General features: G+C 42.6%; 1 protein-coding gene and 1 pseudogene across 3 annotated transcripts in view; one reads left to right on the plus strand and one right to left on the minus strand.

The window, feature by feature from the left end:
• Window positions 1-1026: 1026 nt before the first annotated feature.
• HELB (DNA helicase B) overlaps window positions 1027-21472 on the minus strand; it is a 34616-nt gene continuing 14170 nt past the window's right edge. The window contains exons 8-13 of one of the 3 annotated variants that reach the window (XM_036018712.1): window positions 15292-15373; window positions 14853-14912; window positions 13486-13714; window positions 12331-12474; window positions 6912-7406; window positions 1027-2220 (exon numbers count right to left, since the gene is read on the minus strand). In XM_036018712.1, coding sequence (XP_035874605.1) covers window positions 2116-2220; window positions 6912-7406; window positions 12331-12474; window positions 13486-13714; window positions 14853-14912; window positions 15292-15373 — 1115 coding nt within the window. In that variant the 3' untranslated portion in view covers window positions 1027-2115. The remainder of the gene's footprint in view (window positions 2221-6911; window positions 7407-12330; window positions 12475-13485; window positions 13715-14852; window positions 14913-15291; window positions 15374-21472) is intronic. The other 2 variants (XM_036018713.1, XM_036018714.1) reach the window with 2 other exon arrangements.
• Window positions 17144-17966, plus strand: LOC114513106 (annotated as a pseudogene).

Consider the following 21472-nt stretch of genomic DNA (forward strand, 5'->3'; position numbering starts at 1 on the left):
ATGTCCATTCTCACCACATCCATGTAACAGTTTACTAGAAGTTCTAGCCAGGGCAGTAAGACAAGAAAATGAAATAAAAAGCACCCAGATATGAAAGGAGTAAAATGTTCTCTATTTGCAGATGACAGAAAAATCTGTGAAAGTGAAAAGAAATCCACAAAATGCAAAAAAAAATGCAAATAGTGTTTCTAATAAAAGACTTCTTTGTAGAATATATGAAGAACTCCTATCTCAATAATAAAAAGAAAAAATAACCCAATTTATAAATTGGCAAAAGACCTGAATAGACATTTCTCCTAAGAGAAAGAACAAATGGCGATAAGCACATGAAAAGATGGCCAACATCATTACTGTAGGCAAATGCAAATGGAAGCCACAACGAAATATCGCTTTACACCCACGGTGTGGTGTGGCTGTAATCAACAAGTCGATGACAACAGGTGCTGGAGAAATACGAGGCACTGGAACCCTCACACACTGCTGGCGTAAATATAAAACGGTGCAGCTGCTTGGAAAACAGCCTGTCCGGTCCTCAAAGCTTTAAACAGAGTTACAATGTGCCCCAGCATTTCCACTCCTAGGTCTATCTATACCTTAAAGAAATGGAAATACATGTTCACACAAAAACTTATGCACAGATGCTCACAGCAGCATCAGCTGTAATAGCCAAAAAGTGGAAATAACCCAAATGTCCATTGGCTGACGAATGGATAAATTCCATGTGCCATATCCTTACAACAGCACATTATTTGGAAATAAAAATAGATGAAGGCCCTTTGCTTCGAGGAACCACTGAAAGCAAGGTGGGCCACCTACAGCTCTATGGGGGCCACCTGCAAAAATGCAGCCAGGTCCCTGATCTTGTCCCATCAGCTCAAACCCACACGGTCTGATGTGGAAATACGACCTCAGTCTGTGTGGCCAGTTTTCCTGTCAGTACCCAAAGGGCTTCGTCAAGGTGGACTGAGTGATCTTCCTTGAACGGATCATCCAAGACATCTACCCAATAAAAGAAACAATACTAGCTCTTTGTACATGATTGTTTTTAATCTTTTATTTTTTTTAAAAAAGAGAGATGCACTGGTAGATACATGCTATGACATGGACGAAATCTGAACATACCATGGTAAATCAAAGACATCATAATGAAGGGCATACTACAGAGACAAAGTAGATTACCAGTTGCCCAGGGCTAGCGGGTAGGAAGGTATTAGAGCTGAAAGGGGCAAGAGTTCTTTAGGTGATCATATAAAAATATTCTAAAATTGATTGTGGTATTGGTATTACAACTGTGAATATACTAAAAGCTACTCAGCTGTGCAAACGGGTGAATTGTATATGAATTATATCTCCATAATGCAATTTTTAAAACATTGGAGTATCAGGTAAATCTTCCCTCTTAACTATTTCTTCTACCATTTAACAATAAATAAAACTTTAAAAAAATAGAAATCACTCTGAGAAAAAACTTTTCCAAAATAGAGCATCTTCAGAGCAATGTGCCCCATGCCACCCCCCCGCCCCCCGCAGTGACAATCACGTGACACGATGGAGGTGTTAGGTAATGCTACAGTGGTCGTCATAATGCGAGAGGTGAGTTTCATACACCCTCAACTCAGACAATGTTACACATCAGTTACTTCTCAAGTTCCGGAGTTCCCGGGAACAGCCCAGGTGAGGTAGAGCCTGGCAGTAGTGAGGGACGAACGGCAGCCTTGGGAGGTGATCCCTTCGCAGAAGACGTGACACCTGACACCGGTGCCAGTGAGAGACTCAGTTGCAGTTCCTCGTTGCCACGCTTCACCCCTTGGCGAAGGTCACACAGTGATCACGGAAGTTAATAAGGCATTACCCTAAAAATAAAACTCTTCATAAAGTACAGATATGACACCATTTTCTCTCATTTATGTCCAGTGCTGCCTGTTCTCATGACAGACATCGACATCATCAAGGTTTTCTTTGATCGAATGAGTTTAAAACATCTGTAATACAAACACCTTAAAATAAAACTCCCATTACAGGTATCCTCTTTTATCCTGATACTTTGAAGTTATGATGTCCACTTTGCGTTGAATGGAAAAAATAGACAATTATTTGGAATAATCAGAAGGAAAATTAAGTTTCTTGATTACTTGTGGGTTTGAAAAGTTGCCTGGGGGTCAAACTATTTAGTCTCAAGTTCTGAAGTTTGGAAGACACTTGTGGAGACGATTCCTCCATCTGTTAGGAAAACAATAAAAATACGGTTAACTTTGTAAAAATGTAGTCAGGCCACCCCATGCACTTTTCCCCTGACTGCTTCCGCAGAAGACCTAGTCCATTCCCCCGCCCCTGGAAGGCTGGAGCAGAGCGACTGGCTGTCGGCTCCTGCCCTCTGTGTATCCCCAGCACCCAGCTGTGGGACTCGAGTGTGGACATGACTATTTGCTGAATGGGTATATAAATCGAATTTCCAAAGGTGTGGACAGGGTCCACTATATTAATTTGGTGACCCAGTACAAAATTAAAATGAAGGCCCTATGTTCAGAAATTAAGAATCTCAAGATGGTTCCTGCAGAGCAGCACAGCGAGTGTGGGCCCAGCTGTGGTCAGGCGAAGCGCAGCTGGGCCACAAGCATCTTCTTGGCACTGTCAGCGATTCCCATGCAAAAGTCAATGGACTGGTGAGGTCATGGGGAAGTTTTACCACCACAGGGAAAGGAGAAGAGCAGGCACAACTCCATCTTTCACAGTGCGAAGTCTGTTCCACTTAGGTGACTGTGATGGTTAATTTTGTGTCCACTTGGCTAAGCCATGGTGCTCAGATATTTATTTTGTCAACTCCAGTTCTAGATGCTTCTGGGAAGGTACTCTTTAAATGGTATTAACCTCTAATATAGATCAGTAGACTAGCACAGTAAAGCAGTTTGCCCTCCATAAGGTGGGCCTCCCATCGGCTGAAGACCTTAAAAAACAACTGACCTCCGCCCAGGAAGGAGGAAGTCTCCCCCGGGTCCACCGACCCACCTGTCGATTTGAGACTTCCAGCCTCCACGAGGACAAGAGCCAATTCCCTCAAATAAACCCAGAGAGACAGACAGATGCAGACAGGCGGGCAGACAGACAGACATATCCTATTGGTTCTCAAGAACCCTGATTAATACAAGGACTCTCTTTTTTCAGGGATTATGTGATTATGTCTTTCCTAATTTTTTTCTGTTAAAATGTCATTTTCCTTAAAAAGTTCTGGAAATTGCTGCTTTATGTGATACATTTTAGAATGTTTACACACATGTTTTTATTTAAAGGGAGATTTTTGTTTTCCCTCTTTTCTTGGTGGGGGCAGGGTACAGAAAGAAAAAAACCAGGCTAACATTTACTTCTGGAACATGTTCCAAAGCCAAAGCTATTAACCCACGGAGAAGCAGAAGCTGCCATTTCGGACGAGACCAGCATTAGTGTCTGTAGAGTTTAAAAGCCAACTTTTAAAAAAGATTTTATTTATTTATTTTTAGAGAGGGAAGGGAGGGAGCAAGAGAGAGAGAGAGAGAGAGAAACATCAATGTGCGGTTGCTGGAGGCTGTGGCCTGCAACCCAGGCATGTGCTCTGACTGGGAATGGAACCTACGACACTTTGGTTCGCAGCCCATGCTCAATCCACTGAGCTACCCCGCCAGCCAGGGCTTAAAAGCTGATTTTAAAAGGCTCTCATGAAGCAGTGTGAATATAAAAGAAAAAGGAATGTGGGCAGCCCTTGTCACTGAATTTAATCTTTTAGAAATGACACATCTCAAGGCACCTGAAAGTCTAGAGTCATGAAAGCACAGGAGTTCCTAATGGATCAGCCCTGAAGCTTTGAATTCCAGGCCTCATTGCTAGGGATTCTTGTAAATGCCACATACTTCTGGCACACCTGGTAAGAAAACGTATCCCCTTCAGTTAGAGAACCTGGCTTGTGCTGCTGCTGTTATGCCGTGACATCAGTCAGCACCGGACGCCCCCACGGTCACTGTGCTCACAGATGGGCAGCATTGGCCTCAGCCAGAGCACGCCAGCTGTGGGGAGCGCAGACCTGAAGACAGATGCTGCTGCTGCTGCCGCTGCTGCTGCTGCCGATTTCCCTGGACACCACGGCGTACCTCACCCCCACCCCATGTTAGCAGTGAGAAATGCCAAGCCAGAAACTTTTAGACTCTTCTATGGAAGTACCTCACTTTTCTGCCCAGTCACAGCCTTATTTATCCCATGGTCTTTGTAAGAGTTAATACATTTAATTTCAGGAAAAGAAATTGCTTTGCTGAGACAGAAATTCACCACCCAAGAGCTGAGACGGAGTAGGAACGAAGCGGCAGTGGTCCTAGCACTTCCAGGAAGAGAAAACTTCTTCCCCACTACGTCCAGTTTGAGCACTTTCCCCACAAAACCTGTCCCCCCAGCCTCTTGTCCCAAAACCTGATTAATGGTGCCTGGATCCCCCTGGATGCCCAAGCCAGAAGCCTAGGAATCACCTTCATGTCCGACCCCACCTGTATAAGTGAGTGACGGCTAAGTGCCACCAACTATACCCCTTAGCCTCTCTTCTCCACCCCGACTGCTGCTACCTGAGTTCAGAGCGTAATCATTTTGAATAAGCTATGGAAATAATCTTTTTGTTTTGGGAACTCATCCCCTCCTGTCTGCCTAACCATAATCTACTAAAGTCCTGTCAACGTCACCTTCATAAATTGAAATCCACAGAGCTCTGTAAATGTTTCTAGTGCTCCCCACAGCTGTAAAGAATGCACAGTGTCTCTGGGAGAGCCGCTGTCTCCTTCCTGAATCCTCTGGTGTCCTCGGCCCAGCCCCCCCGCTGGCATGCTGTGCTCCAGCCACACTATTCTCTGCTTGTAGCTCACTAATGTGCTAGTACTTCACACACTGTTGGCACATTCTCAGAGACCTTTCTAACCATCTCACATTCACTTGGGGTCAGAATATACATGTTTCTCCCTTGAGGACTTACCCCCGGGACAGGCAGGTTTTGTGAGCACGTTCTCCAGCGGGCCCCAGTGACCTGCACCATCTAATCTTTCCTACACAGTCTGGGAAGCCGAAGCTCCCCACAACAAGGGTGCTGTCGGCATATAAAGCGACTGACTCTTAAGCTTCTGGGGGACCTTTGGAAATAATTTATAATCCAACCTGTTTTTTCAAAAATCACAATGCTCAAGGAACTTAGTAAGGACCTCAACAGCATAAAAAAGATCCAGTCAGAAAAAAACAAAGGATACACTAATTAAAATAAACAATTTACAGAGAAACAACAGTAGAGTGGATGAAGCCTAGAGTCAAATCAATCATTTGGAACATAAGGAAGTAAAAACCAACTAATCAGAACAGAAAGAAAATAGAATCCAAAAAAAATGAGGATAGTGTAAGCAGCCTCTGAGACAGCTTCAAGATGTCCAACATTCACATCATAGGGAGCCAGAAGCAGAAGAGAAAGAGCAAGAAATTGGAAATCTATTTGAAAAAAGAATGAAAGAAAACTTCCCTAATTTGGTGAAGGAAATAGATATGCAAGTCCAGGAAGTACTGAGAGTCCCAAACAAGATGGATGCAAAGAAGCCCACTCCAAGACACACCATAATTAAAATGCCAAAGGTTAAAGATAAAGAGAAAAGCAGTTAGTTACCTACAAGGAAGTTCCCATAAGACTGTCAGCTGATTTCTCAAAAGAAACTTTGCAGGCTGGAAGGGACTGGCAAGAAATATTCCAAGTCATGAAAAGCCTGCATGAAAAGCAGGGTACCAACCTTGGTACAGCCAAGGTTGCTCTACCCAGCAAAGCTATCATTTAGAATTGAAAGGCAGATAAAAAGCTTCCCAGACAAGAAAAAACTAAAGCAGTTCACCATCACCAAGCCATTATTATATGAAACATTACAGGGGCTTATTTTAAAAGATCGAAATGATGAATAAACTGGCAATAAATACATACCTGTCAACAACTGAGTCTAAAAAACAAAATGGGTGAATGTTGCCTGAAATGGAGAAATCAGAAAAAAAGAAAAGAAAAAAGAGGTATTGGGCCGTGGTTCCAGAAAGTCCATCTCCAGGATCAGAGATGCAGATTGGGGAGCTGGTTTGTTACCTCCTCTCTACTGCCCAGAACACTTAGGGAAGCAGAAAGTTACTTACACATCCCTTCTGGCCACTCCACAGAGGACCGTCAGAGCAAGAGTGGGAACGGTCACTGACTGCTGAATTGCCAGTGCCTTGAATGGAGCAGGCAGCCGAAAACTGTTAGTTGAACAAAGCATCACCTTTCTGCAAAGGTGACAGCTGAAACTTAGACGAGGAAACAGTCCTCAAAGGAAAGAGGAACCGGTCCTCGGGGCGACGTCTCCAGTCAGAGGACGGGAAGAAGGAATGAAGGGAAATGAGACAGAGGTGGGAGGGAGGGAGATAAGGTACCAGTGCAATCAAGGAAGGAAACATTGAAATGGTCGCATTTAAAACTACTAGGAATGTCGGGGGAAATGTCAAGAACAAGACCTAAGGAAAGGCCTCTCGGGTTGACAAGATGACTGGAACCAGCCGCTTCAGTGGGGTTCTGGTATAAAAGTGAGATTATGGCCTACGGAATGGGGTGGGGGGAGGCTGATAAGAAAGGCATGCAGACAGAAGGTTCCGGATGACCAGGAAGTCCCCCCTGACAAGCCCACTGATTGAGGCTGCCGAGAGTGCCAGCCCCGGGCAGGGTGAGGGACAGAACCAGACCAGCTGGGCATGGCAGAGAGCAAACCTGACAGACAGGAGAGAACACTTGTTTTTACATCCTGCAGCACAAAGCAACACTAATAGAAATACATAGCACTTTAGTACAGATAAGCACACTGAAGCTAGCAATATTTAAATAAAGCTCGAGTCCATAAGAACGTCACTCCTACCATAAGAATTTTGTTTGGACTTTCATCTTCATTCACAGCACTGCTTCTTTTGAACCCTCGCGATTTGGATGGATCTTCATCTGTATCTGCTTCATCAGGGAAAGAAAATTTCCATCTTCCAGCAAAGGCAAGCATCTGGTCATCCACTGCAGAGGCCTGGCTTCTGGGGAAATCGCTTGTCCCAGCGTCAGCTGGGTCCATCGGGAGTGGTGACGCTGAGGGCGGTGTGCTGGGTCCTCTGCTGTTTCTGGAGCTCTGTGACGGAGATGCACAATCTGCTGGAGATGCACAGCCCATGGAGAGCTCATTTTGCAAAAACTGTTTCAAACGAGTTCTTCTGCGGACACTCTTCCTCGAAATTGCGTTCCGGAGATGAGACTCTTCCGCGATGACGTACACTCTGCTGCGGCCCCTGGTCACCGCGGTGTAGACGTGCTGCCAGTGCTGGCGGCCCGCCCTCCCGACCACGTAGACCACGGTCTGCTCCTCAGACCCCTGGGAGGGAAGAAGGCAAGGGGAGAATTAAAACTGTGAAAACAGGTCCACGTCCTCATCCACAGAGGCAGACAAGAGGCCAGGCCGCCCACGCACCCACTCCCTGGCCGGACTGCTGGTACTTATGGAGTTCATTTTTATGGTTATCCGAGAACTCATGCTCTAATGTTTCCTAATTATGCTGCTGAGCTCAGGCCGCACAGATCCACAACTGGCTTGTAAAACCCGAAGATAAACGTTAAAGTCTATGTGCAGTGCCAAGTAATAAGATAACTTAAAATGATTGTGTGAGCTTTGTGTGTAAAGGTACGATCCCAGTGTTATATTACAAAAAGAGACACCTTAAATATCCAATGACAGAATAAATATATATATTTACATATATTTAGATCAAGTATCTACATATAGATATTTGATATACTATTTTGCAAACATCAAAGATGCTTTAAAAATAACAAGATTTTTAAAACTGGGTGTATATGTATGTATTACAACTATGTAACACAAAGTAAAATTACTCCGATCCAAAAAAGTACCTACAAAATAAACATCAATATGTGACAAAACAAAATAAATCACAAAATAGAAGCAATTCTATCAATATTATAACTAGCCTGTCTCCAAAATGAAGGGCCTATGGATAATTTTTTTCCCTTGTACTTTTCTGTATTTTTCCATTATTGAACCTTACTTTATCAAAATAAACACAGGAGAACAATGGACCTTTGCTTTTTAAATTTAGCAAATCAAGAATTTTCTAGACAAGAAAAATGTCCAAAGTCACCATGTAACTTGTGAGAAAAGTTTCGAGTTTGCTAGGTATCCTTGGTTGCTGTATTTTCTGCGCCAACGTAAATAAGAAGTGGTTTGAACCATTATCTCCCCGAAGGTTTCCACATTAACCTGCCACAGGAAGAACTGTGGGGGGACAGATGCCAAGATGGGCATTGAGGAAATACAGATCCAGCGTTAAAACAAGGAACAACCTTATACACAGCAAGTACTTCTATCTCCCTAAACACAGAGAATTTGATTCAACTCTTCAGGTGGTAAAAGTCTGACGAACACTGCCTCCCAATACTGCTGAGTCGCAGAAACTGACTGACACGATGCTTGATTACAGAAATGCTAAATACGTTTAACAGATACACAGCGCCATTTCTCGTGTATTTACACTGTGTATTCCAAAACAGGTACACGTCTACCTAAATTTAGCTAACTGAATTTTTACTTATCGATTAAGTAACACTGAGAAAAATTCAAAAACCCCATAATCAGTCTCCCTGCATTCACACTTGCTACAATCCACTGTCCTCATGGTAAACTACAGTGACATTTGTAAAGTGTAAATTCAATCACATCCAACTCTGCTTAAAGCCCCTTCATGGCTCCCAGGCTCTCACAGTCCCATCTTCTTCATATGGCTCACATCGCCCTCCAGGAGCCAGCCTCAGCCCAGCTCCCCTCCCTCCTTCTTTCCCCTTTCCTTCCCATGAGCCCAGCTCGTCCAGCACAGGGAACCTCCCTAAGGTCCTGCCAGTGCTCCCCAGGCCACAGCCCCCACACAGCTTCTGGGCTAGGCCCCTGCCCTCCAACCCCGTATTTTCCAGCAGCCTACACTTCCCCTATGACAGAATTTTTATCAGACCAGAATGTAACTTCCTAACTGTACTCCTCAATGGACTGTAAGCTCTGTGAAGGCAGGACCACATCTACTTTGCTCACTGCTCTTTATTCGGTGTCACACTGAATGAATGACGATCAAAAGTAAAACATCATGCCAAAGGTGTGTGCAGAAAGCAGGACATGGACTCCTAACTCCACCTCAATGACCTGCTATAAATCATATATCCATTTCTTTAAGTCTTCCTTCAATCATTAATACTATCAAACTTCTTAAAGAGGCAGATTTTACATATTTACTTCTTTTTTTAACATCCTCACCCAAAAATATGTGTATTGATTTTAGAGTGAGAGGAAGGGAGAGCGAGAGAAACATCAGTGTGAGAGAGAAACACTGACTGGTTGCCTCCTGTAGGCGCCCCCGCCGGGGACCAAACCCACAACACCTTTCGGTGCACAGGATGGCGCTCCACCCAGCCGAGCCGCCTGGTTGGGGCAACACATTTACCATCAATTACATACATAACTACTCTAAATCTGTTCTAAAATACAACTTGGGTGAATAGACACAAACGATTACTACCCTTCATGATTTTACAGATTTAGAATCTGAAAGTCTGTATGGGCTTTAGAAAGGTTCCAAAAACTTTTTCTATAAAGGGTCAGAGAATAAATGCTTAGGCTTCGCAGGCCAGATGGTCTCTACAGCTACTACCCACCTTCCTCTGTGTGGTGCAAGGCAGTCATGGCCAGTACATAAATGAATGTGACCATACCGATAAAATTCCCTTACAGAACATGTGGTGAGCCAGATTTAACTACTGTACTGGATAACAGGTAGTCCTACAAGACCCCAGGAGGTGACCTGGTCCCCTATCCTCCTACCCCCTTACCCCACATTACTTCTTTGACCTCATCGCCGGTCACTCCCACAGCGGCCTCCTTGCTGTTCCTGTTCAAATATGCCAGACAGGCCCCCACCTATGAACCTTGACTTTGGCTCTTCCTTCTACCTAGAATGCTCTTCTCCCACTTCTCCCAGATACCCACATGGTTAACTTCTGTACGTCTTTCAAGCCCATGCCCAAAAGACACCTTCTCAATGAGGTCTATGCTGACCACTTATTTAAAATTACAACTGTACCCCACCCCCACTTCTTTTCCAGAGCATTTACCACCTTCTAACATCACATGTAGTTTACATATTTGTTCACAATTGTGCGTGTCTCTATCCTCTTCCCCACCAAACATAAGCCTCACACTGGCAGGCACCTTTGCTTCATGACCTGACCCATACCAAGCACCCAGAACAGAGTTTGACTGAATAAATACTTGCTGAACTGAACCAAAATTGGAAGAAACAAACTATGGCTGATATAAGATAATGATGAATGTCCTATTTCAGCCATGAAATAAGAGCCAGGTTTAGTAAAAGGAACACTTATTTATTCCAACCTCAACCCATAATCAGGAAGACCCCTTCACTCTTCATTTGCCTGGATTATAATGAAAGACTAGGTTATAATTTTGAGGAAATCTCTCAGAAAATACAGCAAAATGATAACATCATAGAAAACAGAAGAGATAAATAAGAAATAGAGATAATCCCTTCTGGAGGTCCAAAATAATAAAGGTTCTAGAAAGACAAAACAGAGAAAACTCGGGACAAGAAATAAATCTTAATGAAATTATTGAAGACAATTTCCCAGAACTGAATGATACAAGTTTTCAGAATTATAGAAACCACAAGGGAAATTTCTCTAGGATCTCACAGCCAGAAATATCGCACATCTTCACACCTGGCTGTAATTTTATCCATACATACACACTCAACCGATTGCTTCTCTCTCACTCTGGGAAGGTAAAGCCTGACCGGCAGCCTAACTGCACCAGCAGGCACACAGGCTGGCACGTGCGGCAGCAGCCGGCCCGCTCCCAGCAGGGACCCTTTGCCAGCCTTACCTTCACTTTCCACTTGATATCATTTATCTTTGTCTTTCTAAAAGTCGTGTTAAATTGTGCACGTTTTATAGCTGTTTCAAATGCTTTTTGGAACTGAGATGGAGTAAGTTAAATACAACACCATCCACTTAAAAATTTAAAAACCTACACTAATTAATGTCCACCTACTAGTAGAGGACACAGGCTAACCTATAAAGTTTTTCTGCGTGAAAATGGAGGTCGATGCCGCTTCATCATTAAAGCAACATTCCGCCATCAGAGAGGGGAGCTCAAAAACAGTGAGACACATAACAGAGCCACGAATAACTTGTGAGAATTCAAGAGTATTAAAATAGAGCTTAAAGCTAAGTTGCACTAAGTGCACTGTAGTCCAGGATTGATCCTCAAACAACGAGAACAAAAAGGCACAGTGAAAAAACTACTGAAATCCAGATAAAGTATATAGTTTACTTAATAGCACTGTACCCAGAGCAACTTCTTTTTTGACACATGCCAGAATTGTGTTAGATATGAACACGAGGGAAAGCTGGGGGAGGGGTACATGGAACTCTCCGGGCTATCCTCCCAACTCTTCTGTCAATCTAAAATTACTCCCAGATAAAAGGTGGTTGCCTCACGAGGGTGGAAAAAGGGGATACATTTCTCAAAGCTCATCCAGCTTTATAATTGAAATATGTATGCAAATTATACCCCAATAATACTTGATTAAATTAAAAAATAAGCAAGTCACAAAAACCTCCAGGCATCACAATAACCATTTATGTAAACCTTGGTAATCCCGTTTCTGTATGGATGGACAAATGCAGAGCGGAAGCCACTTCTGAGGAGGGTGAGAAGGCACTGGACCAGGGCGGAATAAGTGAGGCACTTGCTTAGGATGCAAAATTTAAGAGGATGCCAAAAAACTCAGCCATCAAGATAAATAATATTTGAATAAAATAGTCCTAAAAGTCAAAATTTAAACCCAAAAAGACCCATGATGAACAAAATAGCAAAATTTTTAACAAAGACAAGCTCAGTAACAGTGCCAAGCCCGGCAACCCAGGAGGCGGAAGTAAGAGACAAACTCGGTCCTGAGGTCCTGACCCTTCTCTCCCAGGTGGCGGGTGGGGCCCGAGGGATGAGGCTTTAACTATGGTGGCTTAGTTCCTGAATAAAGAGGGTTCTAAAGCCAACAAGAGTAAAAGGTTTATGGCTCTACAGGATTTTCTGTACTTTGGTGCATTTTGTTTCCTAATTAAAAAATAAATGAAAGCAATAAAAATTAGGAACAAAATAATACAAGGTGCTCTAGGGCAGGGCCAGCTATTTGAATAGCTCCATGAATCTCCAGGCTTACCTGAAACGTGTGAATAGTTCTTGCCCATGCATGTCTTATGCGACAGTGTTTCATCAGTTTCCCAAAATCCACAGTTACTTCCAAGCCAGCCATATTATTAATGGTCAAATATCTTTTCTTTCCAGCAGTTATGTCCGTTTTATCCTGTCACCACAACAAAAGACTATTCTGTATGTTTTCAAATATGCACACTGTGAAGATATCTATAGTTGCACTGAACATAAAATGGAAGCACCCCGTAAGTAAAATACATATTTTTTGGACTATAAGACACACCCCCTCCCCCAAATTTGGGAGGAATAATGGTTGTTAATGCTGCTATTGAGTTCTGTTTCCATTTACATTGGTGAAATATTATGTTATTTATGTTATTAAATATTTTACCACATTTTTTTGCTTCAAAATTTTTTGTCCTATCTTCCTCTAAAACCTAAGTGTGTCTTATGGTCCAAAAACTACGGTGCAAAATAAGCCTGCATATTCACTATAATTGTTAAGAATTTCAAAAGGCTGAAAATCTATGTTTAAGCACCAACGGAATATACATGGGCACAAACATTTTAATAAACACAAATGGATGTTTTTGGTCCTTGAAACTTAACCAAATTTGACTCTCTGGAAAACAATCCACTGTTGCCTTTCTTATTTGAAATCTATACATTTTATTTCTTGTACTGACAACATAAGTCTGCATATAACTCTTTGCAAAAACTACTTCCCACCACTTTTAAAGAATAAGCTTACAAATTTAAGAGGGTGTTTACACAAATAGAACAAATTTAAGGTGACCACTTCTACAGTTTCTGTATGAACGCAGCTACCACGGAAATGATGCTTTGTAAAATATCATGTGCCACTTGTTTCTTGTTCTTGTTAGTCAAGCACTTCAAACTTATTAAAAACGTTTTTTTCACAAAGTTTTCCAGAAACTCATTTTATGAAGCCAGCATCACTCTGACACCAAAATCAGACAAGACACTACTGGAGAACTGCAGACTGATACCCCTCCCACACATGGATACAAGAATCCTGAACCAAATATTATAGAAGAAGAATGTCAGCTCTGATATGTCTGGATTCTGAATCATGCCTGGGGCAATTTATAAAAAAGGAAACCTATCTCTAATAGGTAAAAGGTACTCTGTTATCACTCACATTTGTTATGAAAAATACTTCTCCATTGCAGAGTCGAATACCACTCTCAAAGTCGTGTTTATTTTTAGCAACATCATGAGAAGTCCAATTAAAGTCCTCACCACTGGCCCCTAGTTCATTATTTTGCAGACTGTTGAAGGTATTCTCAGGCAGTAAATCCGAGAGATACGCATTCTTGGTACAACAAATTTTATCACCAATTCCAAATATAAGTCTCTTCTGATGGTCTCTGGATTAGAAAATGATAATAAATCATTAAGTCTAGAGAACCTTAATTTCATTTTGTTTAAGCAGTAACTTCCACTGAGACCCAATCCAATGCTCAAAATAATTTCTACACGTCCTTTGCTCCACTTTTGTTCTCCAAAATTCCACAAGGAATCAGGCTCCCACAGGTGTAATCCCCTACACTCTCTGTACCACCTCGAACTCAAAACCATGGCCTAGCCAAATCGTTTGTCAGAAGTCTTAGCACATATGCTGACGTCTCTCTTTCCCTCTACATTCTAAAAATTACCAAAAATCTACTGATTTCAAGCATCTACTGATTCTACCTTTTAAATTTATCCTCTCCTCTCCAATCACTCCTATCACTACCCTATTTCAGGTCTTTCAGCACTTATACATATTTCTATTATAATAATTATATTAAAATAGAAGCAAATTGAAAAAATGCTGGCAATATACCAGTTGCTACAATAAGTGCATAGGCATATTATTTCATTTCATCCTTAACTACAGCTCTGTGAGGAAATTCTGTATAAGTATTCTCTTTTACATACATGGAAAGGCGAAATTACTTGCCCAAGTTCACAATCACTGAGACCCAGATTGCATGGCCCCAACCTTGTGCTTTTTTAACCCTGTGTTAGGCTACCTAACATTTGTGTGTGTGTCTTTCCTTAACTAACATATCTCTCGGTTCTCTGCACTTAATACATAGTAGGTGCTGATAAATGCTATAGATGTAAGTTAATTTTCCCTATGTGTAAACAGAGTGCTTTTCTATACCCATATTTCTCTGACTGATGTTCACTATGGTGTTCTCTGTAGGCATCTTGTTGCTAAGGTTCTTGGAAACACTACACACATATTGTAATTTGAAAAATTCTCCTGAATGTCCCATGCTCATCTTAGAGAAGCTGGAGTTTGCCAACCTGGAAACCACAAGGAAAGCTTTATTCCTTATTTTTCTTACCAAAAATCAATTCCTAAGAATATATACTATATTTAATTGACTAGATCATATTCACCAATAAGAAAAAATGATTTTTAAATATGTGGCTATAGTGCTAAATGTCAAAACAAACAAAGAACAGTGAACCCAGGAAGGACTGTCCCCAGAGTTTCAGGTCGCCCGTGCTCACTTGATCAGGTGGCCCGTGTAGTGCCTGCCACAGCAGACATTGATGACGTCGCAGTCTTGCCTGAAACATGGAAAATGCAAGGGTCACGCAACGGTGACTGTTCAGTGCATATTTCTATTATCAACAACTATGACACACTGGATTCTATACAAGGTCTCCAGGACTTTCTCCAGGAAGAAGTATTTTGTAAATTTGATCTTAACATAAACATTTGTTCCATTCCGATTTCCTGTGAGTTTCCAAATACTATACACTATTTTGTAGAAAGAGCCCTGTTTAGAAACTGCCCTCTGCATGTCTAACAAAGAAATACCTCAAAATAAGAGAGAAAATTAACGGTGATGAACTAGAAGAGACTCTTACTCAAACAGTATCTATATTAATAAGCAATGAGATTTAAAAACTAGATCAAAAAATTAAAATATTGCAAATGCTTTACCTTCTAAATGCAATAAATTGTGATGTCTCTGCACGCTGTAGGTCATTTTCTTTGAGTAAAGCACTCACAGCAGAATATAAATCTGACAATTCAAGAGAAAAAAAATTAACATGGAAAAGCATCAAATTACAACACTGTTTCTGTGGAGAAACAAGTTCAGAATTCCTGCTGACGGGCACGGAAAAACGTTTCATACAAGGTCCCCCTGGGAACATCAGCTGCGCCCCCACATCAGCCAGAGCGACAGAAGAGAAGACGAAGACAAGGGTTCCAGACAGCCCGTCCGCAACAGAGTGCAGCCACAGATGGGACAGCTTCTCATTTGTACCGCAGTCGCTGTAAATTCACTGAGGGCTTGTGAATGCAGAATTTAAACTATGAACGAGAGGATAAAATACATAACAGAATTACTAATGCAAGATTTCTTTCTCTTTTAAATTCTGGTGACACTAGAGGTAGTGAGTTATAATTTGAGAACTGCTCTGCCTATGTTATTTCATTTCGTTTCATCTTCGCAACACTCACATGAGGCATGAATTATTTAGTGGATGCGCACCAGTGTAAATACTGAGATACTTATATAATAACTGGAAGACAGTCACTCCCCAAACACCACAAGGCCCGTTCCCACTCCAATCTTGTCTGTGCCTCCCCCAGAACCCACGGGCTGCCCAGGATTCAGCAGCTAAAGGGTTAGCCCTGGCGCAGCAGGGGCATCCACTCCCACAGTGACTGTGCCCTACCAGCTAGTAAATAGTCTGACTGCCACCACTACATCCTTGTTATGAATGTGACACTGAGGCTTTTGGAAGCAAAAGTAACTTTCCAAATGGAGTAGGGAGGCTGGACTCCCCTTCCACAGCTCAGATCCCTAACACTGCCGACATCCACTCACAGCTTGCCCTTGCTCAGAGCACGGAGAAGCAGCTTCCTCTCATTTCTCAGCAATCTTACAAAACAGAAAACATGTCTCAGGAAAGGGAAGAGATATAAAAATTGAGAACATTCCAGACTTGTGTGCCTGTCCCTCACAGCAGGTGAATCGCAGGAGAATGAAGAAGCCCGGCCTCGTGATGCCCTGTTTGGGGAAGGCTGAACTGGCTGCCAGCTGGGTGCTGCATTTTTCAGATGAAGGGAGGGTTACCACTAAAAAATGGCCAACACTCAGCTCACCCCCAGGCAGGAACAGGCATTCCCAGAGGTTCCATAGAAGAGTGTTTGCTTCCACATGGACGGGATCCTGCTTTCTGCTCCTCACTCTTTTTACTCTCTCTCCTCTGCATCTCACTGATAACAGGTACGGCATCTCAACGTGGACACTGGGTTTCACGAACTCTAAGGTACACAGTTTTCTCACGTTTTAACATCTCTAAAATGCTAACCCAGCAGTGAAGCCTGTCTTGGGTCTTTGTACTCCACAATACTGAAAATAATTTACTCAACAACTTAATTAATTATTAATGAAAAACTACTATATGCCTCTCTAATGAATTTATTCAATCAATTTTCTTAAAGAAGAGACTAATTTTCCAGGTAAAACTTGTAATTAAGAAGGGAAAACAGCATCAGTTAAGCCCTGCTACCATTCTGAAAGAGACAATTTTTTAAAGCACGTTTTCATTAATGTAAAGAATGGCGTCAGAAATAAGCAAACCAAATTTTAGGTAAATCTAAATGCAGTGGCAAAGAGTCCAAGTTACTTAACTATCTAAGTCTCATTTTCTTCATTTATACTAGTACCTACTATTAACTAAGCTGTGACAATATCTATTCATTATTTACAATGTGTTTAGTAAAAAAATCACAGAACAGTACGCAGTCTATAATCCAATTGATGAAAACACCAAGCCCTTAGTATGTATCTGATCTTTATAGGGTTGTCTTGAGGGAGAGGCAAAAGGAAGATTATAGGGAAATACTAATTTTTACTTCAAACACTTCTGTATCATTTGACTTTTTTATGGAATATAAATTATTTCGATAATCAAAAACACCAGAAGGCATTTATAGAAGATGACATATTAAAAAGAGAAGGGGTGCTTATTCTCAGCTGGTCTGCCAAAGACCCCGGGCACCAACCCTCGCCCCCCACGCAGCCCCGCTCTGTCTCCGACAAGATGAAAGAAACTACCATGAACCAGGAGGAACTCGCCAGACTGCAGGCACACGTGCACAGTGGTGGGAGAGGCACTGCCCATAGAAAGAAGAAAGTGGTTCACAGAACACTTACAGCAGATGATAAAAACCTTTGGATCTTCTTCAAGAAGTTAGGGGTACACATATCTCTGGCATTGAATAGGTAAATATACTCACAAAACAAGAGTGACTACTTGCACAACCCAGAGGTTCAGGCATCTCTGGCAGCAAACACGTTCACTGTCACAGCTGACAGAAATGCTCCCCAGCGTCTTAAATCAGCTTGCTGCGGACAGTCTGACTAGTTTAAGGAGACATACTGAAGCCCCACCCAAACGACCTGTGGATGGGAAAGCACCACTTGCTACAGGGGAGGATGATGATGATGAAGTTCCAGATCTCATGGAGAATTCTGATGAGGCTTCTAAGAATGAAGCAAATTGAATTGAGTCAACTTCTGAAGAAGATAAACTTGAAGAAGTTACTGGGAGCTGCTATTTTATATTATAGCTGCTTTTTCAAATTTTGTTTGTGGATCTGATAAACTATAGACCTCTAATATTTTTAAGCCCTATCCCCTTGGACACTGTAGCTCTTTTCAGTTTTCACTTGTACACCAATCATTCTTTGCAACTAATTAAGCTAAAGAAGCCTGAGAATAAAGTTTAAAACCAAGGTTTTTTAAAAAAAAGGGATATTGTAACATGTGAATGAACGCTGACCCAAGGGAACTGAGATTAGTGGCACACGGAAAGAAGAAAGGCTTAAAGATAAAGTTCTATGTCACTAAATTTCACACACAGAGTGAAAGCAAAGTAGGAACGATACAGCTTTAAGACCTGTGGCAACTAGGACTTCCAGTCAAGATGACACCATAGGCAGACATGGTTTGCCTCTTCGCACAATATCATCAAAATTACAACTAAAACATAAAACAGCCATCACTCAGAACTGACAAAAATTGGGTTGAATGGAAGTCTGTAGTTATGGAATTAAAGAAACCACATCGATCAGACTGGCAGGAGGGGGAGAGACACAGAACAGGCTGGTCCCACATCCATGTGTAGTGGATCAAAAATTCAGGAGGGACATCTCCGGAGCAAAGAGTCCCAGCCCCACACCAGGACCCAGTGCCCAGGGTTCCAGTGCCAGGAAGATAAGTCCCTACAACTTCTGGCTACAACCCAGCGGGGATTGAGTTGGTGGAAAAAACTCAACCACCTGGAGCCCCAAGCATCTCCATTAGAGCACTGGTGGCAAACACAAGGCCTGCAGGCCGAATCCGGCCCTCCACCTTGTTTTATCTGGCCCAGCACCTTGTTTCTACCCAGCAGCAGCACCGAGCCCTCGCTTAACTGTGAAGGGTAGTTACATTTATACAGTCCCAAAATTACATTTGGCCCTTTGAAGGCAACCGCAAGGCTGATGTGGCCCTCGTGAAAATGGGACTGATATCCCTGCATTAGAGAACTTCCACATGAACTTACTCAGATTCACTCCGAGCTCCAGCACCAGGGTAACAGCTTGGAGGGCACCAGTGGAGTACAGGGAGGAAATGAAGTTTCTGGCATCAAGGTGAGAACTGAGAGACAGCTTCCTCCCAGGCAGAAAAGCAGGAAGAGCCATGCTGGCAAGCAGGTGTTACATCTGAGACTCCATCAATGTGGCTAACACTATTTGCCCTGCCCTGGTAATTCCCTGAGGCTATGTCCCACCCAGCTTACAGCTGTTAACAGATTTTCCATAAAATGAATAGCCTTAGCTCTTGCTTTACAACTTCCTAAATCCTTTCAAACTAGCAACAACTGGCCTCAGTGAGTCCCCAACCCCCATACCTCTTGCTAAGTGACCCCATGCTTGGCACTCTCAGTAGCCAGCCTAGATTCACAACATGGCTTTGTCTGGGAATCTCCAAGGCCAGCACAAGCAGCAGCCACCTCAGGTTGTTTTATAGCTCAGGCAGGGTGGCCCAGGGGAAAAATACAGTTGGGGGCTAACTTCGGTCTGCACCACCCGGGAAACCCCAGGGCCTATGCACCCAGTGGACAACCAGGGACCATGTCGGAGTACCACCACCCTGCCCCTGCACAGTTAATCCTCCATAGAGGGTGGAAGTTGGTGGTCAGTGGCCACAGCCAATCCTTGCCCCTAAATGGACTGGGAAAATCCTTCCCATTGACATGCCAACAGCAACCAAAGCTCAACTATAAGAGGAGGGTTATTCAGGCCCTGTGAAGGGAACACCTCAAGTACCTAGCTTGGGTGATAAGGGAGACTATGCCACCAGACTCTACAGGACAGCTAAGACATTAGGCCACACTATCAAGGCAGGGAGTCAAAGAAGCTCTACCTAATACATAGATACGAGCATAAAGAGGCTGCCAAATGAAGAGACAAAGAAATGTGGCCCAAATAAAACAGATCAAAACTCCAGAAAAAGAGCTAAACAAAATGAAGATAAGCAATCTATCAGACACAGAGTTCAAAACACTGGTTAAAAAGTTACTCAAGGTATTTAGTGAAATAGAGAATAATTTACAGGGAAACAACAGTAGAGTGGATGAAGCTAAGAATCAAATCAATGATTTGGAACACAAAGAAGCAAAAAACAACTAATCAGAAGAACAAGAAAAAAGAATCCAAAAAGTGAGAATTGTATGAACAGCCTCTGGGACAACTCCAAGAGGTCCAACATTCTCATCACAGGGATAACAGAAGAGAAGAGAAGGAGCAAGAAATTGGAAATCTATTTGAAAAAATTATGAAAAACAACTTCCCTAATTTGGTGAAGGAAATAGACTTGCAAGTCCAGGAAACAGAGTCCCAAACAATATGGATGCAAAGAGGCCCAGTCCAAGACACATCATAATTAAAATGCCAAAGGTTAAAGATAAAGAGAGAATCTTAAAAGCAGCAAAAGAAGCAGTTAGTTATCTATGGGGAAGTTCCCATAAGACTGTCAGCTGATTTCTCAAAAGAAACTTTGCAGGCTAGAAGGGACTGGCAAGAAATATTCAAAGTCATAAAAAGCAGGGACCTACAGTCAAAATCGCTTTAACCAGCAAAAGCTATCATTTAGAATCAAAGGGCAGATAAAGAGCTTCCCAGACCAAAAAAAAAACTGGAGCTCATTATCACCAAACCATTATTATATGAAATGTTAAAGGGACTTAAATTTAAGAAAAATATCAAAACTATGAACAATAAAATGGCAATAAATACACACCTGTCAACATATGACTCTAAAAAACAAACTAAGCAAACAATAACAGAAACAGAATCATGGGTACAGAGAGTGTTTGACAGTTTCCAGATGGGAGGGGGGAGAGGGAAAATGGGTGGAGGTGAGGAGATTAAGAAGTACAAATAGGTAGTTACAGAATAGCCATGAGGATATAAAGTACAGTATAGGAAATGGAGTAGCCAAAGAACTTATACATGTGACTTGTAGACATGAACAATGGTAGGGGGATTGCCTGAGGGATGGGGTGTGAGGGATTTGCTGGGCGGAGGGGAGTAAAGGAGAAAAAGTGGGACTACTGTAACAGCATAATCAATAAGATACAGTATGTTGGGAACTACCCTGCCTGGTTTCCCAAGCTGTAACCCGCCCCCCCATGGTTAAGGCTGAGTGGGCAACCTTCAGACCAGAAGCCACTAAGGAGATAAGCTTATCTCCCTGGCAGGGGCACCGCTCTGGCTCCTTTTTCTTCACCCTGCCTGGCCCCCAATGCTTAATCCGTTAGCCAATGATGGGTAAGATTCCCCAAGGGGGGATGATCTAAGACAGGCACAATCACGGGGAGGCCCCAGGGAAGTACTTGGGGGGGCTATAGCAAAAGGGGGTGATGGACCCTCACCCCTTGGCTTTGACGTAGCCTGAGTCCTCATTCTGTCTGCAAGAAGTCTCCTAACCTCTTGGCTGCCTTACTTCTCCTACCTGACTTAAGTCTGAAACAACGTCTTAAGCCTGAAACAATGCCAGTGATGGGTGCAGCCCTGTGCTGGAAAGGGCAGTTTCTCTGGGCAATCAGGCCTAAGAATA

The sequence above is a fragment of the Phyllostomus discolor genome, chromosome 2 (assembly GCF_004126475.2).
Source record: "Phyllostomus discolor isolate MPI-MPIP mPhyDis1 chromosome 2, mPhyDis1.pri.v3, whole genome shotgun sequence".
Taxonomy (NCBI): Eukaryota; Metazoa; Chordata; class Mammalia; order Chiroptera; family Phyllostomidae; genus Phyllostomus; species Phyllostomus discolor.